A 24112-nucleotide genomic window follows, 5' to 3' on the forward strand; every position below is an offset into this window, starting at 1 on the left:
GCAGGCATCACTAGACTAGATCATATTTCAAACAATGTTATTAGGAAACGTTTTGGCGTTGCACTGATCTAGAAGAAAATGCAGGAAAACCATGTGTTTAATCGTATGTCTTAGGGTATGTATTGTGTGCAGAAGACAATACATTGGCACAGTCAGCGTATACATTGGAAGTCGCTGGAAAGAGGCCCAAGGGACGACCAAGACAGCGATGGACCGATACAGTGTACAACGAGCGAGCTGAAAGTTGTAAGACTACATCCAGACATGGCCCAAGACCGAATTAAATGGAGACAACGAATCCACACAGCAGACCCTGCCACCAGGCAGGACAAACGCTAAGGAAGAAGAAGGAGAAAGAAGAAGAAAATTATGCTTAGCCAAGTTTTGTGTGCATCCATTCAAGTGATATATTTATTTACCATACACTATTATTTAAATTTCTCTTCTGGTTAATACTTTGGATATAAAGCAGCAGCAGCTGGATCTCGACACTTTGTTGATGTGTAATTACTTTATAAAATTCAATTTACATTTTTATTTTTGACAAACATCATAATTTTTGCCACAATTAGATACTGCACTATTCTGAACTTTGAAAATCTCTCATTTATTCAACATTATTCAAATATAAGTGTTTCTGAGGGAAAAAACTTCTAACAGTGATTCTCAGAGCTAGCAAAATAGGGCACCAGCTATTAAAGTGTGGAAATCACTGGTTTAATTGGTAGGCATCAAATATCTTATCTGGCATACACAAATTTCAAAACTTCACATTACTGGATAGAGAGAAAATTTTACATATACTGTAAATATTCAAAAGATACATCAGTCAACCCGAGATTTATAAGGAAAGCTCAGTGGATTAAAAAAAAGAATGGGAGAAGACTAACTTATTTTGAAACACTTCTTCTCAACCAGGCAATTGCATTTTACTGGCTATACTACAGTGAGTTTTTTTTTTAATGTGACCAAGTTTCTGGCTTTGTTTTATTATACTGTAGTAAAGGACACATTTGTATCTATACAACATACTTTAATAGGTTTTAAATTATGTAACAAAATAGTAAATATTTACTTACTATCAAGTGTTCCACATTTGGACATGTCCTGAAGGCTATACCAAAAACCCAATTAAACTAATGATATTAGTTAATACGAAAGATATCAATATAAACTATAAGCCCCCTCCACCACTCCCCTTTAAAAGCTCTGTACTTTAGTAATCTAATACTACTTCCAGCGACTCCACAACTTACAGATTTTTCATCCATATTATGACGTAGTATCATCACTGACAAGAGTAGGACAATCTATATTTGAGTTTCTTTCTCCCGAACAGAGCAGGCTTGACTAAAATGATAATCATGCTCTTTACATTTTCAATATACAAAGATGGTACAAACGCGTGCTGATGAGTGGGAAGTGATATGAAAGTAAGTGATATTCCTGAAATCCTATGGCGTTCACTTAGTTGAATCAAAAATTATTTGTGATATATTAGGTGATGAAAGGGGATGTGAGGGAGTGGCAGCGGAGCATCAGAAAGTCCTAAGAGCATGTAAAGACCTTAGATGGTTGAGGTTGTTTCCAGTTTGCTTGAAAGGTTAGCTGTAATCAATACGTGAAAGTAAAGCCAACTGCAGAACTACAGACAAGGATAAATCCTCCCCAATGAATTGAGGAGAATTTGGAATGCAATATTGGAAAGAATCACCAATTAGTGATTTCTGCGGTAAGTGGAAAAGTTCAAGTGTGAAGATAAAAATTAATGTTGTAAGCCTGATGTATACAGAAGGAAGACATTCAAAATAAACAGATCTCTTTAAATTTTCTAGTGGTATCTTATGTCCTTCACCCTGACACAAATGGGAGCCCATGGATTGACAACCTGCAAAAATTTGAAATAGTGTTATGCATGCACATTATTAATAACAATTTATATATCATATATAATTGTATTTATAAAAAAATTTGCCCAAATTAAATGTTAATTTTGTGTAAGACCTTCATGATTATAACTATTAGACATTACTGAGTCAGGTGTGGTATGTTGCCTATAAAGTGTTGTGCTATTGTTGCATAACAAGACAAAACTCATTCAATAGGTTGGCAACATTTTTTTCCTCTATGTTAGTTATTCCTTTGATTATGCTGAAAACACTTCTCTGGCAAGGAATTACTGTAAGATATTTTTTGTTATCTACAGTAATTTCCTGCAGTTTTTTGCAGAATAACAGTTTATATAATATAACGTTATTTGTAAACGATTCATAATAAAAATAAAAGTACAGTAATTCTCATTGCACTATCTACATTCCGGTTCCATTTTATTAAAATGTTATCAGAGATATTCATTCACTGATATTATTTTGGACTTGAATAGAAGAATGAAAGAGCAATTCTTGAAGATAGCAAAAGTATTCAAATTTTCAAAAATATCTGTACAGTATATCAAAACATATTCCTGATATTCTTTGAATTGCCTACATAATACTGTACGGTAATCTTTAAACTAATAAATCAATCTGTTTGCACAATTTAGATTATATCTACTAGAAAATTTTCATATTCCTGATTAAATTACTACAGATGCAATACTAAGTCAAATATCAAAGACCATGCAAAAGTCCAAATTTATATGCACATCACAGAAAAAGAAGAATGATAGGTATGAAGACCATTTAATAAGCGATTCAAAATGTATGAAATATTAAGAGAAATTAAAAGCCTATAAAGCAATTTTTGACAAGCATTGCAAAAATATCTCAATAATTTACAATAAACATTAATTTCACGCTACCTATTTTGAAACAACGTTGTTATGAGAGAAGAACTAACTATTACAGAACTGATAAACTCGGGTCCCTTAATGTTAAGTTATATCAATTATAAAATGTGAAATTAGCAGCAGCATATTGTAGTAATATGGAATATGAGACAATGTATTATTATTATTATTATTATTATTATTATTATTATTATTATTATTATTATATTATTATTATTATTATTATTATTATTATTATTATTATTATTATTATTATTATTATTATTATTATTATTATTATTATTATTATATGCTCTATAATGTGATTTATATATGTAGGCTGAAAAACAGTGATCCGAATGGCATATCCAAGTTCTGAAGAAAGAATATTAAGTGTACTGGTGGAAAAGTGTCAAAAATTGCAAATATTGACCATAAGCTATGTTAAAGTGGTAGAGAATGTGAAAAAAATTGTGTGTGTCCCATGAAGTGCATACATAAAAATCTGAGCGTAGGGCATGCGAGCTTGGCATACCTGCTGGGTAGGGCTAGCTGCAGCCTCCACGAAACTGGGCTGTGAGACAAATACAAACAACGATTGGGATATAAAGCTCTAACATTTTCATTGCACAATATGAACTGAGTGTAACATGTACCACTTTATGTACTGATATCATTAGACTGCTTAACTGAACAGTAAAATAAATAAATTGAATAAATAAAGTAACTTATTTCATAATACTCATTCTAGTTTCAAAATGAGTCATGATGCAAGCACAATTTGTTAAACAAAAAAATTAAGTGAAAATAATCCTAAAATTAAAAAAAAAAATCAATGAATATCATCTTAGGAACATAAACATAAAACACCCGTTTCTATATTCTTGAGGAGATGACAAATTATTGAGTGCTCCAGAGGCTGGAGATCCAAGAAACAGGGAAGACAATTGCTTTCTAGTTTATTCAGAGGAGTGACAAAATCAATACTGGAATTAAAAAATTTCCCTTGCTTCCCTTCCAAAAATATTATAAAATCTTCACCAAAACAATGAATATGTTAATAGGATACAAATCTAAATATTTAGAAGCTATTGTGGTATCTTTCAGTGTAAATGAACTTCATAAGCATATGCGAGCCACATCAACAAAAAATAAGGAACTCAGCCCAGTTGAAAATTATAATTATTTTGTGATTCTAACAACTTCTGTTTCCACCACTAGCAACTCCTCATTGTTCCAGATGTTTAGTATCATGTTGACTATTCGATAATATATATGCAAACATTCTCTATTTAATTCTTATTTACATTTCTTTTGTATGTTTTAAAAATAAACAATATAATACATGATTTCACTTTCAATCTGTTCCTAAGAATACATGGTACAGATCCCAAAGATATTTTTATTTTAATTATCTGAAATGGATATCTCTAATTATTACCTGTCACATACTGAAACCATGTTTGTTCTTTGAATTTGCTTTACATCGCACTGACACTGACACAGATAGGTCTAATGGCAATAATGGGATGGGAAAAGGGTAGGAGTGGGAAGGGAATGGCCATGTCCTTAATTAAGGTACAGCCCAGCATTTGCAAATGGAAAACCATAGAAAACATCTAGGGCTGCCAACAGTGGAGTTCGAACCCACTACCTCCCAAATGCAAGCTGACAGCTATGTGACCCAAATCGCACAGTCACTCACTCTGTTGTATTAAACAAATCACTGTCGTAAATTTTAATTTGTATATGTTGGCATATATTCATCTCAATGAGAGGCTATCAGCATCTTATCTGAAACACTTCCTTTCTGCGGTTTCTATGCTAATACTCAGTCATGCACCCACAAGGCAAAAATTTATAAATACTTGTAATCAACCATGCACGAGTCATTTTCTTTCAATGTTTCTTCTAATCAAATCTACAACAGCACTTCACCAGTGAACTGTGCACCCAGTCATGAATGAAAATTTTTAGCAAAAAAATGATCTCTGAGAAAACAAGAAACTATGTAAGACATGCCTCAATATATAGATTGTGTGAGTTTGAGCATATGACTGGAAAGTTAATGTTCAAGAAGTTCAACATTTTTGAGCTTACTTGGTGAGAAGTTATGATTCACTTTTATTTCTAACAAACAAAATAAACATGTTCAGTGATATAGTTAATAATACATTTTTCTAACAATTTCACATCATAGTGTAAAGATTACACATATTTCTGTACCTAATAGAAGATGGGAAATATGATTAAAGCCCCATTGATTAATGTTGGGCTATAATTGACTTAAACCAAGTTATATTATATCAGTATTGATTATGTACTTTCAATGTAATATTTCTTTCTTCTTTCTTTCTTTCTTTCTTTCTTTCTTTCTTTCTTTCTTTCTTTCTTTCTTTTTTTTTAAAATCTGCTTAACCTCAAGGGTTGGTTTTTCCCCTCAGACTCAACGAGGGATCCCACCTCTACTGCCTCAAGGGCAGTGTCCTGAAGCTTCAGACTCTAGGTCAGGGGATACAACTGGGGAGGGTGACCACTACCTCGCCCAGGCGGCCTCACCTGCTATGCTGAACAGGGGCCTTGCAGGGGGATGGGAAGATTAGAAGGAATAAACAAGGAAGAGGGAAGGAAGCGACCGTGGCCTTAAGTGAGGTACCATCCCGGCATTTGCCTGGAGGAGAAGTGGGAAACCATGGAGAACCACTTCCAGGATGGCTGAGGTGGGAATCGAACCCACCTCTACTCAGTTGACCTCCCGAGGCTGAGTGGACCCCGTTCCAGCCCTCGTGCCACTTTTCAAATTTCGTGGCAGAGCCGGGAATCGAACCCGGGCCTCCGGGAGTGACATCTAATCACACTAACCACTACACCACAGAGGCGGACCAATGTAATATTACAGGAGTATTTTCATGTTCATTTAGGTGCCTACATGATTTAGTTCAAGAAGTATTACACTTATGTTCATAAAAACCAGAACACCTTGAAAAACTAGAGATAGGAAGTTCATAGTTACAGAACATATGCATTAGTATGTTCTGCAGGAACGATTAGCATTTCAGACATCTAGGTCAAGCATGTGTCCTGTTGCCCAGTAGGCACTGAGTACTCCAAGGGCACCGATAACTTGTTCCACGCTTGATGGCATCGATGTGTATAAGGCATGAATGGCGTCCTGGGGTATAGCCATCCATGCTGCATTCTCCTGGTTCCACAGTTCATCTTTGGTGGTTGGCATTGGGTCACAGCGCCGCACCCAAAGTTTCATCATATCCCACACATTTTCGATTGGCGACAAGTCCGGTGATCAGGCGGGCCAGGGCAATAGCCTGACATCCTGTGACAACAAGAAGGCATGTGTTCATGCAGCAACATGTGGTATTGCATTGTCCTGCAGAAATATGGCATCTATGGTGTCATGCAGAAAGGGGCGCAGGATGTCATTCACGTAGGTCAAACTGGTCACAGTGCCTTGGACACGCACCAACTGTGATTTGTGGTTATACCAGTAGTAACCCACACCATAAGGCTTGAGTTGGTGATGTATGTCTTGTGCAAATGCAGTCGATGTGATACCTCTCCCCCTGTCTGCGGCGAACCAAAATTCGGCCATCATTTTCAAACAAACAGAATCTGGATTTGTCCAAAAACACTATCTGCTGCCATTCCTGTCCCCACTGACGTCATTCCACACACCATTGCAGTCTAGCATCTTTATGCACATTAGACAAAGTTTGGCAGAGAAGTGGACGATGCGCCGGTAACGCAGACCATAATAAACGTAAAATAGGTAACTGAAAGGATCCACCTTTTCAATACAAATAAATGTTATAATGTTTATTTACAACATATATTTACTTGGAACTAGTTTCAACGCTATTTAGCATCATCTTCAGCCAAAATGTGAGAAATAGGCATAGGCGTATACATGCAGATATGTACATTACACAAAATGTTACAGCATTATGGTTAAATAAGAGTAAAAGAGACATAAAATAGTGAATCACAAGGTCAGAAATTGTCAGTCATCAAAATGGTCCATGAAGAGTGAATCAAAAGTGTACAAAGATGAGTTAGGACTCAAAAACACAATCCCCCCAAAAACATACAACACAACAAAACCACGCAGAAGTTCGAGATGAACTTGACAGTTAAAGATTCAAAATTTGTAGTCACTTTTTCATTAAATGTCACATAGGACGAGCGTAGTATATACATGAGTTAGGGTTCAACATCTTCATCTCGCGCCATAGCTTTACTGCCTCAGGTCCCGTGTAAGGTGGAGACAGTTTTTATGATGTTCGCAGTTCAATACGGGACCTCTTCATCTCACGCCATAGCTTTACCACCTCAGGTCCCGCATTGAACTACGAACATCATAAAAACTGTCTCCACCTTACACGTTATGTTGTAACAATAGACTACAGATAATAGCACAGTCAACTTCAAAGCTCTTTACATAAATCGAAGTTTGTATTCTTGTCAAATGAAAATGAAAATGTGAATCTTTAACTGCCAAGATCATCTCGTACTTGGTTTTTGAAATGTTATATGCATTTTAAAAGTTTGTGTATGTTGAACCCTAACTCATGTATATACTACGCTCGTCCTATGTGACATTTAATGAAAAAGTGACTACAAATTTTGAATCTTTAACTGCCAAGTTCATCTCGAACTTATGCAAAATTTGAATGTGTTATATGTGTTAGAATTTAGTGTTTACTGAGTCCTAACTCGTGTTTGTTATAATTTTATTTCACCCTTCGTAGACTGTTTTGAAATTAACATTTAATGAACAGTATCTACAAATTTGAATCTTTAATTGCCATGTTCATCTCGAACCAAAGGTTTAAACGTCATGTGCAATTTTGAGAAGATTGTTTCTGTTGAGTCCTAACTCGTGTTTGTACTACACACGTACCAATGACATTTAATGATTAAGTGAACACAAACCGCTAAGTGCCAAGTTCATCTCGAGCTTACACAAAGTTTAAATGTGTTACATGTATTTCAAAGATTGTGTTTATCGAGTCCTAACTCGTGTCTGTACAATTTTATTTCACCCTTCGCAGCCTGTTTTGAATTGACACTTGGTGAAAAAGTGACTACAAATATGAATCCTTAACTGCCAAGTTCATCTCAATCCTAATTTTTTTTTAAAATGTTATGTACATTTTTGAGACAATTGTGTTTGTTGAATCCTAACTTATGTTTATACTACACTCATGGCAGGCAACATTTAATGGAAGAGTGCCTGAAAAATTTGAATCTTCAATGCCAAGTTAATCTCAAACTTCCGCGTGATTTTGTTGTGTTGTATGTTTTTGGGGGGATTGTGTTTTTGAGTCCAAACTCATCTTTGTACACTTTTGATTCACCCTTCATGGACCATTTTGATGCCTGACAATTTCTGACCTTGTGATTCACTATTTTATGTCTCTTTTACTCTTATTTAACCATAATGCTGTAACATTTTGTGTAATGTACATCTCTGCAAGTATACGCCTATGCCTATTTTTTTACATTTTGACTGAAGATGACGCTAAATAGCATTGAAACTAGTTCCAAGTAAATATATGTTGTAAATAAACATTATAACATTTATTTGTATTGAAAAGGTTGACCCTTTAAGTTACCTATCTTACGTTCTTAGTTCTACTCTTTCCTAGTGGCTTTACGTCGCACTGACACAGATAGGTCTTATGGCGACGATGGGATAGGAATGGCCTAGGGAGTTGGAAGGAAGCGGCCGTGGTCTTAATTAAAGTACAGCCCCAGCATTTGCCTGGTGTGAAAATGGGAAACCACGGAAAACCATCTTCAGGCCTGCCGACAGTAGGATTTGAACCTACTATCTCCCGGATGCAAGCTCACAGCCATGCGCCTCTAACCGCACAGCCAACTCGCCCGGTCATTCTCAGTTCAATAAGGACAAAAAATGAAATTCTCAGACTTAAGTGATCATAATAAACGGCGACAAACTGTCACTCCTGATAGTGTACGATGTGTTACATTGTTCCACTGTTGTGCCAGACTCGAGGAGGACGCAGATCTGTCCTGCAATGCCATTCAGATAAGGTATCGATCTTCTTGGGGGGGTCTCTATGGTGCAACCAGACCCATCTCGTCGTATTCTACAGCCTTCTGTGAACCATTCTGTACACACCCGTTGCACAGCCGACACACTATGTCCCATACAAGCAGCAATTTCCTGGATTAATGCATCACGTTCTCTCATGTCAATGATGTGCCGTCCTTCAAACTCACTCATTTGATGGTATGATTCTTGCGTACATCTGTGAGGTATCCTGCATGTCTGTTCAAGTCACACTGATCCATTACCTTCGGTTTATAGCGACAACGAGAGCCGCATGCACATTTTAACAGTCGGTGGTGGTGCGCCGAGATATTGATATGGATCTTGAACCTGAGGGCTGACATGGTTCAAATGCTAATCATTTCTTCAGAACATACAAATGCACATGTTCTGTGAATATGAACTTCGTATCTCTGGTCTTTCAAGGTGTTCTGGTTTTTATGGACATTAGTGTACATTCTCCGATTCCATTTCCAGCCTATTAACGTGCTTTCCACACAAACCATACCTATGGAGATAAACAATATAAAAGATAATTTTCTGACCAAATAATAGTCTATTATTCTGATAACCCACTTTTCCTATTTGAATAGAAATCTTGCTTACCAGCCAACTGCAACTCTACAATGAATATTCTGTTCATTAAGCTCCCTCCTTACCATTTTATTAAAGATTCTGATGATAATCTTAAAACTCTAATTATTTCACTAGCTGCTGGATTACTTTGTTACATAATATACCCATGGCACATACAGTCCATTACAAGACAAGACAAATGTTATAATGGAGTGTCATATAGTCGGAGTGACATCTTCAGCCGTATTACCTAGCTTTGTTGACTGGGCATTTTAGAATTCTCCAACATATTACTTTTTTCTTCCAATATTTTACATGCATGATGACAGTTAAATAGTTAATATTGTTATACCTTTACATACCACTGCTCTGAATTTATCCAAAAAGCTGAAAGTTTTAAAGTAGTTTTTCTCTTTGGATGACCTACTACGACAAAAGTATCTTACAGACAGCATTGTCAACTGAGCTTATGACCTAAAGATTGTTTCAAATGATCAATAAAATGCCATGAACTATGGTCATTTTATTACAGTGGATATTGAACTCACTTTGCAATGGTTCCATCAAAACGTCAGTCCACAAAAAGCTCATTAACTAACACTAGTACCCTCCCTTTGACTTAATTCCAACCCATGTGAAACATCCTTTCTCCTATAACAAAGTGCATTATCATAAACAACAACAACAACAACAACAACAACAACAACAACAACAACAACAACAACAACAACAACAACAACAACAACAACAACAACAACAACAACAACAACAACAACAACAACAACAACAACAACAACAACAACAACAACAACAACAACAACAACAACAACAACAACAACAACAACAACAACAACAACAACAACAACAACAACAACAACAACAACAACGACGACGACGACGACGACGACGACGACGACAACAACAACAACAACAACAACAACAACAACAACGACAACAACAACAACAACAACCGTAACCATTTCCACCCTTTGGCCGGGTTTGTTGTTGATTCTGGGGCAAATTTTTATGACTGAATGCCCTTACCGACATTGGACCCATCATCATCATCATCATCATCATCATCATCTGCAGTTTCCAGCTGTTGGCCGCGTCTGCTTGCACTGGACCCTTAAAAGGATCTAAAGACTGCTCCTAACGTGGAGAGCAGATGCATTTGTGGCTGCCCCTAACCTAGAGTACAGACACTACCCAATAGATTTCAGAGGCATTTTCTCCTCCGCGGGTCCATTACAAAGAAGGCTACTTTGCCTGAAGCCGTTGGCCCTCTATTTTCCATTGACCAGCACTCAGCAACGAGTCACTGGCTGTATGGTCTACTTCATTACCATCTGAAGGTCATCTGTCCAGATCAGACTCATAACCCAGCTATACAACCTAAACAGATAAATTCCACTCCCAAAACAGCAGGCAGCAGAGTCCGTAACCACTAAATTACACATGCCATACGCACTCGAATCACTTCTCTCATCATCTATATACTGTTTGACTTCCAGTCATCAGGGACTTCACTCAACAATCTCCTTCACAAATTCCAAAACTTCTTTTCCTCCCTTCTTATAAAGAGTCTCATTCACAGCTGGCCAACAGAAACAGAAAGATGCCCTGTTGATCAAAAGGAACATGTTAATCCACCCATCTAACCCATAAACCGCTATTCTTTAAAGGCTTCTTATTTATCATATGGCTTTTAGTGCTAGGAGTGTCTGAGGATATGTTCGGCTCGCCTGGTGCAAGTCTTTCTATTTGGCAGCCTGCACGTCTGGATGTGGGATGATGATGATAATGATAATGAGGCAGGGAGAGGGTAAAACCTAGTTTCAGCACATAGCCTATTCCTGTCGAATTGCACCCAGGTGTCTGCTCAAGGTTTAACATCCCCATCCAACAGATGAATCACCACCAACAGCAGCATGTGCCCTCACTCCACATGAACACTGGGGACAGGTGCTTTAAACACGTAATCTAGTGATTCGAAATTGTATACCTCCACCTCGCCTACCCTACTAGTTAACATTCTGATGGTAGTGATTAATGAAAGTGAAAGACTTGCAACATTCAACCCAACAGCAGCACTACCACCTTCCTCACACCATGTAGTACACCAAGAGTTACAGTCCTGCCTTCTGTATAACACTTGCTTCAGCATTCCCTTCCAAATGACTGAACTACTTCCTATCTCATTTCCATGCATGTACCATCTCACAATGATATTTTTAACACATATTTTACTGCTAAAGTCATCCATGGATTTCCTGCCTTTACCTCTTACCCACAGGCCCCAGGTTAGATTCAGAGGCAGTCCAAGAATTTCAATTCTGGACTGAAGGCTGGAACAAGTTTTACTCAGTCACACAAAACCAGAACAAAATGAACTGAGTTATTGTTCATAAGAGAGGCAGCGGATCTGGTCACATAATCCAAGCAACTCTGACATCTGGCTGGGAAGCAGTCATCTTGGCAGTTTAAGTCCCATAATAGGCTGTTATGCCATGGATTCATTTGTTTTGTAACAAAGATTCCATGAAATACTGTTAATTCCAAATTACATAAACAATTAATATACCGTATGTTAATACTGTAGTTTATTACACATAACATCAAAAATATGACAATGGAGAGGATTCTGTGTGAGAGAACCAACTGTGGATGAGGAAGGCCAGTATGTGACAGGTCCTAAACTTGAGATATCATATTCTGAACATTCAATCTAAAATTCCTAAGAATACTACAACCAGCACATATAATGGGTGAGTCAGCCACGCCTGACGTTTTATGCTGTTAGGCATTCCACTGAACGTCACTGGTGTCGTTATGGTCTATTCTCCTTTGCCATATACCAAGCAACAATCACCTTTAATCACTCACTGCACCATTACCTTTGCAAAAACATGTACTGTATGCGACAGGCATTTATACAATGCATCAAACTGTCATACGGTTATGTAAAAAGTACGTGCCAATTATGAGCTTTCAGTAGGATATGAAATGAACGCTAAAAGTGATGGCTTACTGATAGAAAAAGTGTGTGCATCTGTGAAGTGGAAGTAGTAGTCCATCTAGTAGGCTTTCTGGAAACCTATACACTGGAGTCGCCGTGGTGTTATAGCTTAAGTGCGGTGCTATTAATACAGCTGCATTTGGTAGGTGGGTTCGAATCTCACTTGAGGCTGTCAATTTTATTCGCATTTTTTACTTTAAGAATCATCCAAAGAGCCAATGTATCCGAATGCCCTCACGTTGTGGGTTATTTAATTAATTAATGAATTAATTTATTTATTTATTTATTTATTTATTTATTTATTTATTTATTTATTTATTTATTTATTTTGGCACTGTTCTAGGCCATTAAGGCTGCTTATGTGGATGTTTTATAAGCAGGGCTGGACAAGGATAGAATGGTTGGGGGTTTGAATCCGCTTGACTGAGCAACAGTCTGTTAGCGCAGTAAGTGTTCGAATAAATGGCCTTCTACAGTAATGCACATTTCAGCACGCCGTTGAACTGCCACTCGGGCTCTTTGTAGCATTGTAGGTGTTATGGATTCACAGGCTTCCGTAATAGGGCTTTCAGGACTTTCCGGCTGCTGAGCGTACACTACATCCTTCAAATAGCCCCATAGGAAGAAGTCCAGTGGTGTCAAATCGGGCAATCTAGCAGGCTAGGTGACAGGTCCTACCCTTCCTATCCATCGACCGGGATGTGTAACATTTAGGTAGTTGTGAACATCTGCTGACGTGTGAGGGAGAGTTCCGTCATGTTGATAGCACATGGTTACACGCTCACCCAGGGGCACATCCTCTAGCAGCAATGGTAGTTGGTCTTGACGAAACTGTAGTTACCGGGCTCCTGTCAAATGATCCTCAAAGAAATATGGTCCAATTAGGTGACACCAGACATTTACTCCCCATCATGCCTGAAATGCTGCCTGCCTTACCCAGTGGGGATTTTCAACACTTAAGTAGTGCTTATTATGATGATTCACAGAGCCATTATTATGAAATAGTGCCTCGTACGAAAAAATGTGAGATACAAATGCTGGATTATTTGCCAATTACGTCAGTATCCATACACAGAAATCAACATGAGTTTCAAAATTTCGTCCGTGGAGTTCTTGATGTAGTTGCAGGTGATACAGATGAAAAAAACGGGAATGCAATATCCTTACAATGGACGACTGGCTGATGTTGGCCTGTTGTGCTACTGCCCAGGTACTCGTGTGAGGATTCTCCTGGAAAGTGTCCAAAACTATCTCAACAGTTTCACCCGACGTAACTGGTGACTCTCTGACAGGACCTGTTCGGGAAAGTGATGAAGTAATACGCAAACGTCGCTCCACCTTCCTAAACATATTTACGTTTGGTTGTTGTCTGTTTGGAAATCTTTCCTGGTACAGGCGCTGTGCTTCCTGTTCGTTCTGTCTTGCTTCGCCTTAGATGAGAAGCATGTCAACATACTTATCTGCTGAATACAACATGCATGCTATTGGTCGAATGTGGTAGGAATGGCATCTTATTTGATTCTCAAAGTTTAAAATGTGAATAAAAATATTTATCGCTCATGGAATTCAAACCCACCTACCAACACAACATGTGTCAACATGTCTGTGGTTAGTTTCACTACACCACAGTGACTGTTGCCTCCACTTTATCAGAAAGCTTACTTGGTGTAAAACTATGTCCTGCTTCACAAACTCACACAAGTTTTCTATCAGTATGCCATCGCTTTTAGCGATCATTTCATAACCAATTGATAGCTTATAATTGATGTATTGTGTAAAAACCTGTCCCATACATGTTTTTGCAAAAGTCATGTAGTGATAACACAGTAAGTACTTTAAAGGTGATGGTAGCTTTGTATACGGCCAAGGGAAATTGAGCATCACCCCACTGACGTTTGTTGGGATGCCTAAAAGCAAAAACATCAAGTGCGGCTGACTCACCCGGTATGTGATCAGGAGAGCATATATAATAAGGCCAATAAAGTCAATTCTTTAGCTTCTTTCCAGATGCAATTTGGAGAACACAATATTGAGATTTTAACAGTGAATTACAAACATGAGTTTCATAACCATCAGTCATAACAACTTACATAGGAAACGGCACTGCAGTCAGAGATATTTTATTTTATTCACTGTAACTTTAGTGTTGTACTCCTTAAGATTAATGGTGTGATGAACTTATTATCCCCATATTCCCAATTATCCATTTGCCTACCATCATCAAACAGAGTTTCATTCGCTTATCCCACCCTTGATCCTAAATGTCACGCAAATAAAGAGAAATACGAGTTGCAATAAATCTTCTCATTTTCCCCACATCAAGCTTATAATTATACCAATGGACAATATTCTCTCACATGGACATAACAGAGATGTTCAATGGATTAATTTAAACCTTTACATATGAACTATAGAATTATTCTGCACAAACAATGAAATTTTTTTAACAACAAAATAGGATCAATATTACCTTGTTAATTTACCGTAGTCCAAAACTTTCAATAACATTCTGTATACTGTTGAAGATTCAGGAGTTTTTCTTCATGGTTCAACAAGATTGTCATTTATCATTAAATGTTTGTTCAATTACTTTTTGTAATTATCTTTACATTTTAGGAGGAGGTAAATTATTAAATTATTATTCAATCTCTTTTAGATTTTTCTTTTTAAATCATATACCATGCATGACTTGAGCAAATAGTGGGTAGTAGTGAGAAAGGAAACAAAGATTTCAATGTAGGAAGTTAAATAATAAAATATTCAAGTAATTAAAAAACCTACCTTTTTAATGGTGACAGTTCGAAGGCCTTTAAAATTGCTGTATCTTTCCTCAGGTGTCTGAAACAAAACAGATTGAGTACATTAACACACTTAATGAACTTTTAATCACAATCTAAAAGAAGCCATTCACAAAATTAAAACAATATATCACTATTTTAATGATACAGGATAGAAGGTGAATCAACAGGAAGAACATTTCCACTCATTATCAGAATTAACTATCAGCATTAAATTCATTCTAGTATACTAAAATTGTTTCACAATTAAGTTAATCAGGACAGAACCAAAATTGTTCCAAAGTTCTTCAGGACAAAATCAAAACTAACTACTGTAGTGTGTTCAACAAAAAGTGACATCAAGTTTGCAGAAGACACTACCGTAGTCACAACATGCTCTTAACAGGTATAAATGAGAAATAACTCAAATGCAATTACTTCAGAAACAAGACATATGGTCCAAAGAAACTTGGATGGCTCAGACTACAAAAAGTCAATAGAGAAACTTATATTCTTTTTCACAAGAACTGTAAAATATTAACTTCTCAAGACATATATAACTTACCTTCATACAACATGAAACACTGACTACCTATACTATAGATCAGCAATAGAATAAGAACAGTGGTCTTTGCCTATCAGAGTAATCCAAAAAGTTTAAGATGTTATATATGAACACTGAGCAGATGCAGATGGTGAAACAAACTGTTATAGCTGCAACAGCTGTTGCTGCTACTGTCATGGGGACTATAATAATATAAAAATTCTTCTCCACATAAAAGTAGTTAGTTATCTATGTTAAAAAGTAACTAGTGAGAGATCATATGAAGTGAGACAGGCACTATCGTATTCTACATTCTCCAACTAAAATAAAATTATAGATGCATATTCTGTTAATACAGAAAGTCCTTCAGTATGAACTTCTTACAGTAGTTTGAGAACTTTATTATTATCTAACATTCAATAGCATATCCACCAAGTGCTCCAGATTTGCCAGCAATGGAAGGTATTGTATTAACAGTAAATTCCATTCACAGTGAATCATCATCATCATCATCATTTCCCACCTCCAGTTTTCCGGGTGTGGTGTACAAGCGCTCGCCATCTCCTTCTGTCTTCATACATCTTCTAATTCAGTACATCCTCCCATTTGAATCCTCTCTCCTCTACAACTGATCTTACAGTCTCTATCCAACGTTTTCTTGGTCTTCCCTGTGGTCTTTGTATGAGATTAAGGTCAAAATATTTTCTGGCAGGTCTTTCCCTGTTCATTCACATTATGTGCCCATACCACTGAAGTCTGTGTTTCTTTATGACACTGATAATAGGAACCTCAATACCAGCTACTTTCTTATTCACTTCATTTCTGATCTTGTCCTTTCTGGTTGTTTGGTTCATGGTTCTAATGAATCTCATTTCAGTTGCTTGGATTCTACTTAAGTCTTTGTTTAGTAGGGTACATGTCTCTAAACCGTACGTGTGGTAAGTAAGTGTGGTACATGACCGTTTTTGCTTTCTGTGGTATTTTGCAGTCCCAGAGAAGATTTCTGACTGAACTGTAGAAGTTTGTTGCTTTCTGTGTCCTGCAGAGTATTTCCTGCCTAACAGTGTTATCTTTCAAGATTGTGCTTCCAAGGTACTTGAAGTGGGAAGCTGATTTGATTTTTGCTCCTCCCAGAAATATATTTGAGCTTGTTCCTTCCCTGTTGATGGTCATTTCCACTGTCTTTGTTTTGCTCATCTTCAGTCCAAAATTTTTGAATGTGTTGTTCCATTCATTAAGTTTCTTCTGAACTTCAGCTTCCGTCTCTCCCCATAAAAGCACATCATCAGCAAATACCAGGGCGTTTGGTTCACTGTCCATTTTCTTGATAGATTTGATGACCTTGTCCATTACTATTACGAACAGGAATGGTGACAGAGCACTTCCTTGTTGGACACCTCTCTTTGTTTCAAACCATTGCCTATCTGGACACAGCTATAACACTTCTGGTATACCATCTTGACTTTGTCAGTTAAGTACTTTGGCACCTTTAGGTCTTCCAGACATCTTGTTTCGAGGAACACTATCATATGCTTTTTCAATGTCCACAAATGCAATCACAAGATTTCTTCCATATTCCCAGTATTTTTCTGTCAGCATCTTTACTGCACAGATAAGATCCACAGTACTTCGACCTTTCCTGAACCCGTGTTGTTCTTCCTCAAGCAAAGGTTCCACTATCTTCATTTCATTTCTATGATCTTTTCCAGCAGCTTCAGTGAGTGTGACAACAGTATGATGCCTCTGGAATTTCCACATTTCCATTGGTTGCCCTTTTTGAACAGTGGGATGATGACTCCTTTACTCCAATCTTCTGAAATTTTGTTACTTTCCTAAATCACTGATGACTATCTATATAGCCAATTCAAGCCTGGTATTCCAGCTGCCTTTATCATGTCTGAGCTGAGATCATAAAAGCCTGGGGACTTCCCATTTTGCATGCTCTTTAGTGCTGTTTCTACCTCAAGCCATGTTAATGGGATTCGTTGTTTTTGGCTTCATCTACACTACAATCATTGGTGGTGGTGTTGCCCCCATCTCCATTTAACAGCATATTGAAGTACTTCTTCATTTCATCCCTGATCCCTTCCTCTGTTTGTATTAAGCTACCATCATCTGTTTCCTGTGCAAGGATGTTTATATATTCATTTCTTTTACTGTTTACTATTTTGTATAGTATTTTCCTACTTCCTTGACAGTCTTCCTCTATCCTTGTAGTAAAGTCATCCCAGCACTTTTCCTTTTCTTCCTGGATTAGTCTTTTTACAGCCAGTTTCTTTTTCCGGTATTCCTGTGTTAGATGTTCATAATTCATTTTGTCTATCATCTGTTTTCTGTTTTTCGAGGTCTAATTTTCTTTTCAGTATATTTCTATATTTTACTGCTGTCTTCACTCGGTTATTCCACCAAGGTGTTTCCTTCTCCTTTGGTGTGGCACTTGTTTTTCCACAAATTTCCGTGGGTTCTTTTACAAGGGTTTCTTTGAATAAGGGCCATTCTTCTTCTATTCCCCCTTTCTCAGTTTTGCATAATTTAGCTGTTATCCTTGCTTCATAGTTTCCTTTCTTCTCCATGTCCTTCAACAGCCATGTCTTAATCTTTGGCATTTTCTTTTGTTTAATTTTGGGCACATGAACATCTTTTAGGTCGGCGATTAATAGCCGATGGTCGCTATTTAGGCACTCGCTGGATATGACTTTAACATCTGTAACATACTGACCCGCTTTTCTATCAGTGATGATGAAGTCGATCATAGTCTTGAGCTTTCCATTTCAGCTGTATCTCGTTTTTTTATGGCTGTCCCTCTTCTGATACCATGTGTTCTGGATGGTTAAGTTGTTTTGCACACAAAAATCAATGAGGTTCTCTCCTTCAGAGTTTCTGTTACCATAGTCGTGGGAGCTAACGATGTTTTCACAGTCTAGTCTTTCTTTACTAACTTGGGCATTCAGATCGCCCATAATGATTGTGTTCTCCTCTGTTATTTGTTCCTCAAGTTCGATAAGGAATTGCTCTTTCTCTTCTGTGGTACATCCTGTCTGCAGTGCATATACTTGCAGGAGAGTTTGATATGCATTACCAACACTTAGTCTCATCTGGATGATCCTATCACTCACATATTTGACATCTGTCTGTGTTTTTATATCTTTATGAAGGAGGAAGCCAACTCCATTTTTGGATTCATCATTGTTCCCACTCCAGTACAGCATATATCCATTTCTCAAGGGCTTCTTCACATATCCTTTCCATTTTGTCTCACTCAACCCCAATATCTTGAGCTTATGCCTCCTCATAAGATCCACAAGTTCTTCATATTTGTTGGTGAGAGTAAGGATATTGAGTGTACCAATTTTCAGTTGCTCTTTCTTGAGAGTTTTGTGTCTTCTGGTATCCCCAATGAGCATCAGGCTTTTGGCTATCATAAATTCGGACAGTACAAGAAGAACTGTCATGTCCTGGATTTAATTTATTCTTCCATCCGAGCCTTGTTTTTGGTTTGAAAGCAGTATATTCATACTCAACTGTTGACTTGCTAGGCCTAACACAGGTGAGGATTTTCTTTTGGGATTTACTCCCTCAGCCTTTGAAGATCCCTCTTCTCCACAAGGCAGTGGTGTCCTCTTCTAATTATCCCCAGGGAGGATGGGTACTTTTTATTTCTTTATACCAACCCAACTGAAGAGGGGGAAGGATCTAACCTTAATTAGATCTAACTCTTCCAATTAAATCAGTGATAATGTCAATTGGCCTAGTTATTACACACTGTACTCTGCAATTTGAAGAGAGAGTGTCATTTGTACTGTACTTTCTTCAGAAAAAGGTATGGATTAGATACATTTCTCCATCCAAGTCAGTCAATTAGTTTAATTTTCATGCTTGAATCCATGAGAACTTTATTATAAGGAAACAACACATCCCCATTTCCCCAAATTCCACTTTTTGTCCCTGCAGGAAATCTGTACCTGGAATTTCCCCAGATTTAATCACTTATACCCAGAAAGCCCTGGATTTTCAGTGTGCATTATTGGTATGATTTTGTGTGAACAGTAACATTCTATGACTTTTTAACTTGTCATTTTTATAAAAATACATGGGAAGTATTTATGGTTTCCATTTAGTGCACTCTCTGGTTATGATTGCTTTGGTATACTTCTTGCACTCATGTGCAATATGTTTTAATGTCAGTTCTGTAAAAGGTCCACTTACAGTAGTTTGCAGTAGCAGCAGTTTGCAGTGTATTTAAGCACATGGTACACTTGCATGGTGATGAATGTTATGGGAATAGTTTGAGTTTGAAAACGTGTAAAAACAAAGGTATTCAATAAATGATTCAATGTTGGAGCTCCCTTTTCCCCTTCGAGTTGTAAATTAATCTGCTGCCGTTTGTTCTCTATGTCAAACAACCTTAAGCTCGGTAAATCTTTGCTGTAGAATACACGGAAGACTTAAGAGCGGTGAAAGTGGTAACGTGAAGTAAGGAAATAGGGTATGTAAAGAGAAAATATTTTTAGTACCTAAGTAGAATGGATAATTTTATCCTTAAAAATGTGTATGAAACAATGTAACTGAATGACAAATTAGGAACGGCACAATACAATAGTAGCTTTTACTTGTTTTTGCATCTGTCCTCAGAAATTGTGAAAAATTTGGTAACCTTAATATAAGTTACTGGTAGAACTAGTGGTGGTGGTTGGTGGTGGTGGTGGTGGTGGTGGTGGTGGTGGTGGTGGTGGTGGTGGTGGTGGTGGTGGTTCTAAGAGGAAGTACATCATAAGGAAAATGGATAAAGTCCGATACTTTGAAGAATGAAAGTATAGGCAGAAGAAAGGGAAGGATCTTGAAGAGCATGAAAATGAAAGACTCCGTAGGCCTCACCACACCTAATACGATCAGGGTAGGAAAAGAACAAGAGTTGTACAAGCGAGTTTGGATATGAAAGATGAAGGCAAGGATCCTGACAGAAGTAAGTGGAAGCAATGCCACCAGTTTAACCCTTTCAGTCACACAATATTCCTCTTTTCCCACTAATGTTTCTCTTTTGCTAAGAAGATATAAGCCTGGGATAGCTGTTCTTTTAAGGTCCACAATGACAGGCTCCCAGAATGTGGGAAATTCTTTCTCACTTTCTCCATACTGAAAGCGGGTTCAATTCCTAGCCTTGCTTAGGCAAATATTGCAAGTTTTCTTAATACTCATAATAATGTACCATTCACTCACTGCTTGTCAGTCCACCCAGTCTAGCTATCCACTTATATAGCATGTTCTCTCCTTATTGCACTTGGAGAAGCCAGAAGTGTTTGAGGAAGTACATTGTATGTCACTTAAGAGATGACATTGTGGCAGTAATGTAGCATATGGGCTATTTATTGAGCTTAACAACACATTCTGTTTAAATAGAACAACAGACCAAGCAACAAGTAACAGAACAGAAGAGAGATGTCCTTGATGACTGCCTGCTACTTTTCAACTTGAGACTTGGCTACTACTCCTATCAGAAAGGCAGCACTCTACATGATCCTCTGTATTTGTCTATGACAAGCTAGTAATATACCTAACCAAACTCTTGTCATAATTTATGTTTTCTAAAACAGTATCTCTTATAAACTGTTCATCCAACTTCTTGATATACTGGTACCAAATGAATTGGCTATGCAGTTCACATTGTGTAGTTGTAAACTTTCATTCAGAAGATTCATATTGTACTGTAGGCATCCCTGAAGATGGTTTTCTGTATTTTCCCATTTTCACATTAGGTAAATGATGGGGCTGTATCTTAATTATGGCCATGGCCACCACCTTCCCAATCCCAGCAATTTCCCATCCCTGCATCGCCTATGATGTGTTAGCACAAAAATGTACGAAAATGAATAATCAAAGGCAGGAGACCAGGAAAGGGGATAGTAACACACACAAGAATGACACATTGATGTGCTAGTTTGGATTCCTCTTCTCCTTATATATTTGTCCAGTGTTTCCTGTCTTCTGTTATTTAACAAGTTTTCTCTTTTTTGTTTTTTGTTTTGTTCCCTTCTTCTCCCTTTTGCCTGTGTTTATTAGGGTTTCTCCTCATCCTACAATTTCTATATCAAAAAAGAAGGTTCTTAAAGGAAATTAGGTGCTTGCCTCTGACAAAGCTGGAAAGCCAGTCAGTTTAACATGTTTAAGACAAAATAGATCTAAGGTTGATAGGAGTAGAACTAATCCATGAAGAACAGTGAGAGCTAATTCAACTGGATTACTATATCACTTGTTTTTCTAGTTTTCTGCACCCATACAAAACAACTGAGAAGAATATGACTAAATTAGTCACATCTTCAAATTAATATTTATTGTTCCAAATTACTGTGCAACGTCTTCTACCATTTTTGCTTATCTTCATGTTACCAGTACAACAAAACTTGCCTGTTAATCTCCTTTTCTCAGCTTACCAATGTCATCTACTGTTGATGAACAGGCAAATTCTGAAATTCTGAGAGCATTATTTAACTGACTTATCACCAGAAAATTTAGTTTTACCCCAGATAATATTCATGACAGGATTGTGCCTTTCATGTTGCACATTATTTGTCATTAGAATAATAATAATAATAATAATAATAATAATAATAATAATAATAATAATAATAATAATAATAATAATAATAATAATAATAATAATAATAATAATAATAATAATAATAATAATAATAATAATAATTGTACCACCTCCGTGAATTTGAACTGAGCGCCTTTTAGAAGGCCATCTGTGTTATCAATCAGAAACTATATACTGGAAGAAGTTTGGACCTTTAATCTTCAGATGTCGCTACTATCGACCTTCCTCTGGTGGGAAGACGGACAATTTTTTTTCCAGGGAATTTAATATTGTCTAAGTTTGTGAACCTGAAGTGTTTGCGGATTGTTTTTTATGTGTGCTAAGGTTACTAGCACTTCTATCAATTCCTTCTTCCTTAAGTTATTAACCAATCAGAAATTTTTGTAAATATTTTTGTAGCCAATTAAAATTGGGGGTGTGTGCAGGCATTTTGTCTAGAGAGTTCTGGAACTTTCCCCTCTACTATATAAGCAGGGCGTTTCTGGGCCATTTTGTCTTCTTCATCATTCCAGTCTAGAGTGCATACAGTATTCGTGGAGGCAGGAGCAGCCTTGCCTGTCGACAGAAGGCCCACCAGCTCAAGGTAATGGCAAACATCTTTTAAAAATGTGATAGCTCCAGCAAGTGAACTTGAGGGGAAGGTTTCAAAATTCTTTTTAAATGTAAATTTCTGAAGTTTAACATCAATTTTTAAATGTAAATTTCCAGGCAAGTCTAAGGACTCTATACAAATACCTGCTGGGAAATATGTAACCTACGGAATAAAGACTGTTTACCCCCTATTAATTCCCATTCAACTTGGTATGGGGGTGACTGTGATTTCCTAAAACTCTAAATTCTTCAAAACTTTATTGGAACTTAATATTTTTGCCATCTAGTCACCCTCAGTAGAATAGGCTTAGCCTCTGTGACTTTGGGCCATAAGTCCATATAGGATTTTAGGTGTTTTTCAAAGTATATGTCAAAAGAGTGTAAGTGTTTCGCCTCCAAGCATTTTGTTCATGGCCAATTTCCTACACATTTCTTTGTACACTAAAGCCATTTAGGCACTTATTGCCTCCGTTTAAAGTATCATTAATTATGGATGAGTGTGTAACAGACTGTCAAGCTGAAATGGCAGTGAACACTGTTTTCAAGGCTTATTTAGTGTAGAATTTGGATAAGAAACGTGTGCCTTCAAGAGGCTGGATGGTAGTAAATTTTGGAGCTCAGTCTCCTAAAGGGTAATTGAGTGGAGCATATGTGCTCTTTCAAATAGTGTAACCTTAGAGCTGCAAAGCTAATCTCTTTGAACTTACTGTGTCAACTATTTTCTCTTTGGTATCTGATTAAAAGTTTAAAGCCAGAAAAAAAAAAAAGGAAAGAAATAACATTTCAGAATTTAGTGTTTTAAATTATGCTCTCCTCTTTCTCTGTCCACCCATTCATGCCCGCACCTTCTTACAACTCTGTAGACCACAATATTTCCGTAACAATAATAATAAATAATATGATTACATCTGCAACAAGATACAAAGATGAGTGTTGAAATGATAAACGCGCATCCCCTAACAATCAGTTTATGTGCATCAAGGATTAGTCTTTGGCTAGTGCTCCCTTTGGTGATGATTGGTATGGGACGTATGGTTTTAGAAATTAAATTAACATACTATAATAAAGTTACACAACACCACATTCAAAGGGGATGAAAGGGGGGGGGGGGGGCTGGCTGTTCTGTGGTATAGCCACTCGATCCCCACC

General features: G+C 37.2%; 1 protein-coding gene across 3 annotated transcripts in view; it reads right to left on the reverse strand.

The window, feature by feature from the left end:
* The window catches only part of LOC136873924 (multiple PDZ domain protein), a 2156217-nt gene that overhangs the window by 109970 nt on the left and 2022135 nt on the right, over positions 1-24112 (reverse strand). For all 3 annotated transcript variants that reach the window (XM_067147286.2, XM_067147283.2, XM_067147285.2), the window contains one exon: positions 15238-15294. In XM_067147286.2, coding sequence (XP_067003387.2) covers positions 15238-15294 — 57 coding nt within the window. The remainder of the gene's footprint in view (positions 1-15237; positions 15295-24112) is intronic.

The sequence above is a fragment of the Anabrus simplex genome, chromosome 5, assembly GCF_040414725.1.
Source record: "Anabrus simplex isolate iqAnaSimp1 chromosome 5, ASM4041472v1, whole genome shotgun sequence".
NCBI lineage: Eukaryota > Metazoa > Arthropoda > Insecta > Orthoptera > Tettigoniidae > Anabrus > Anabrus simplex.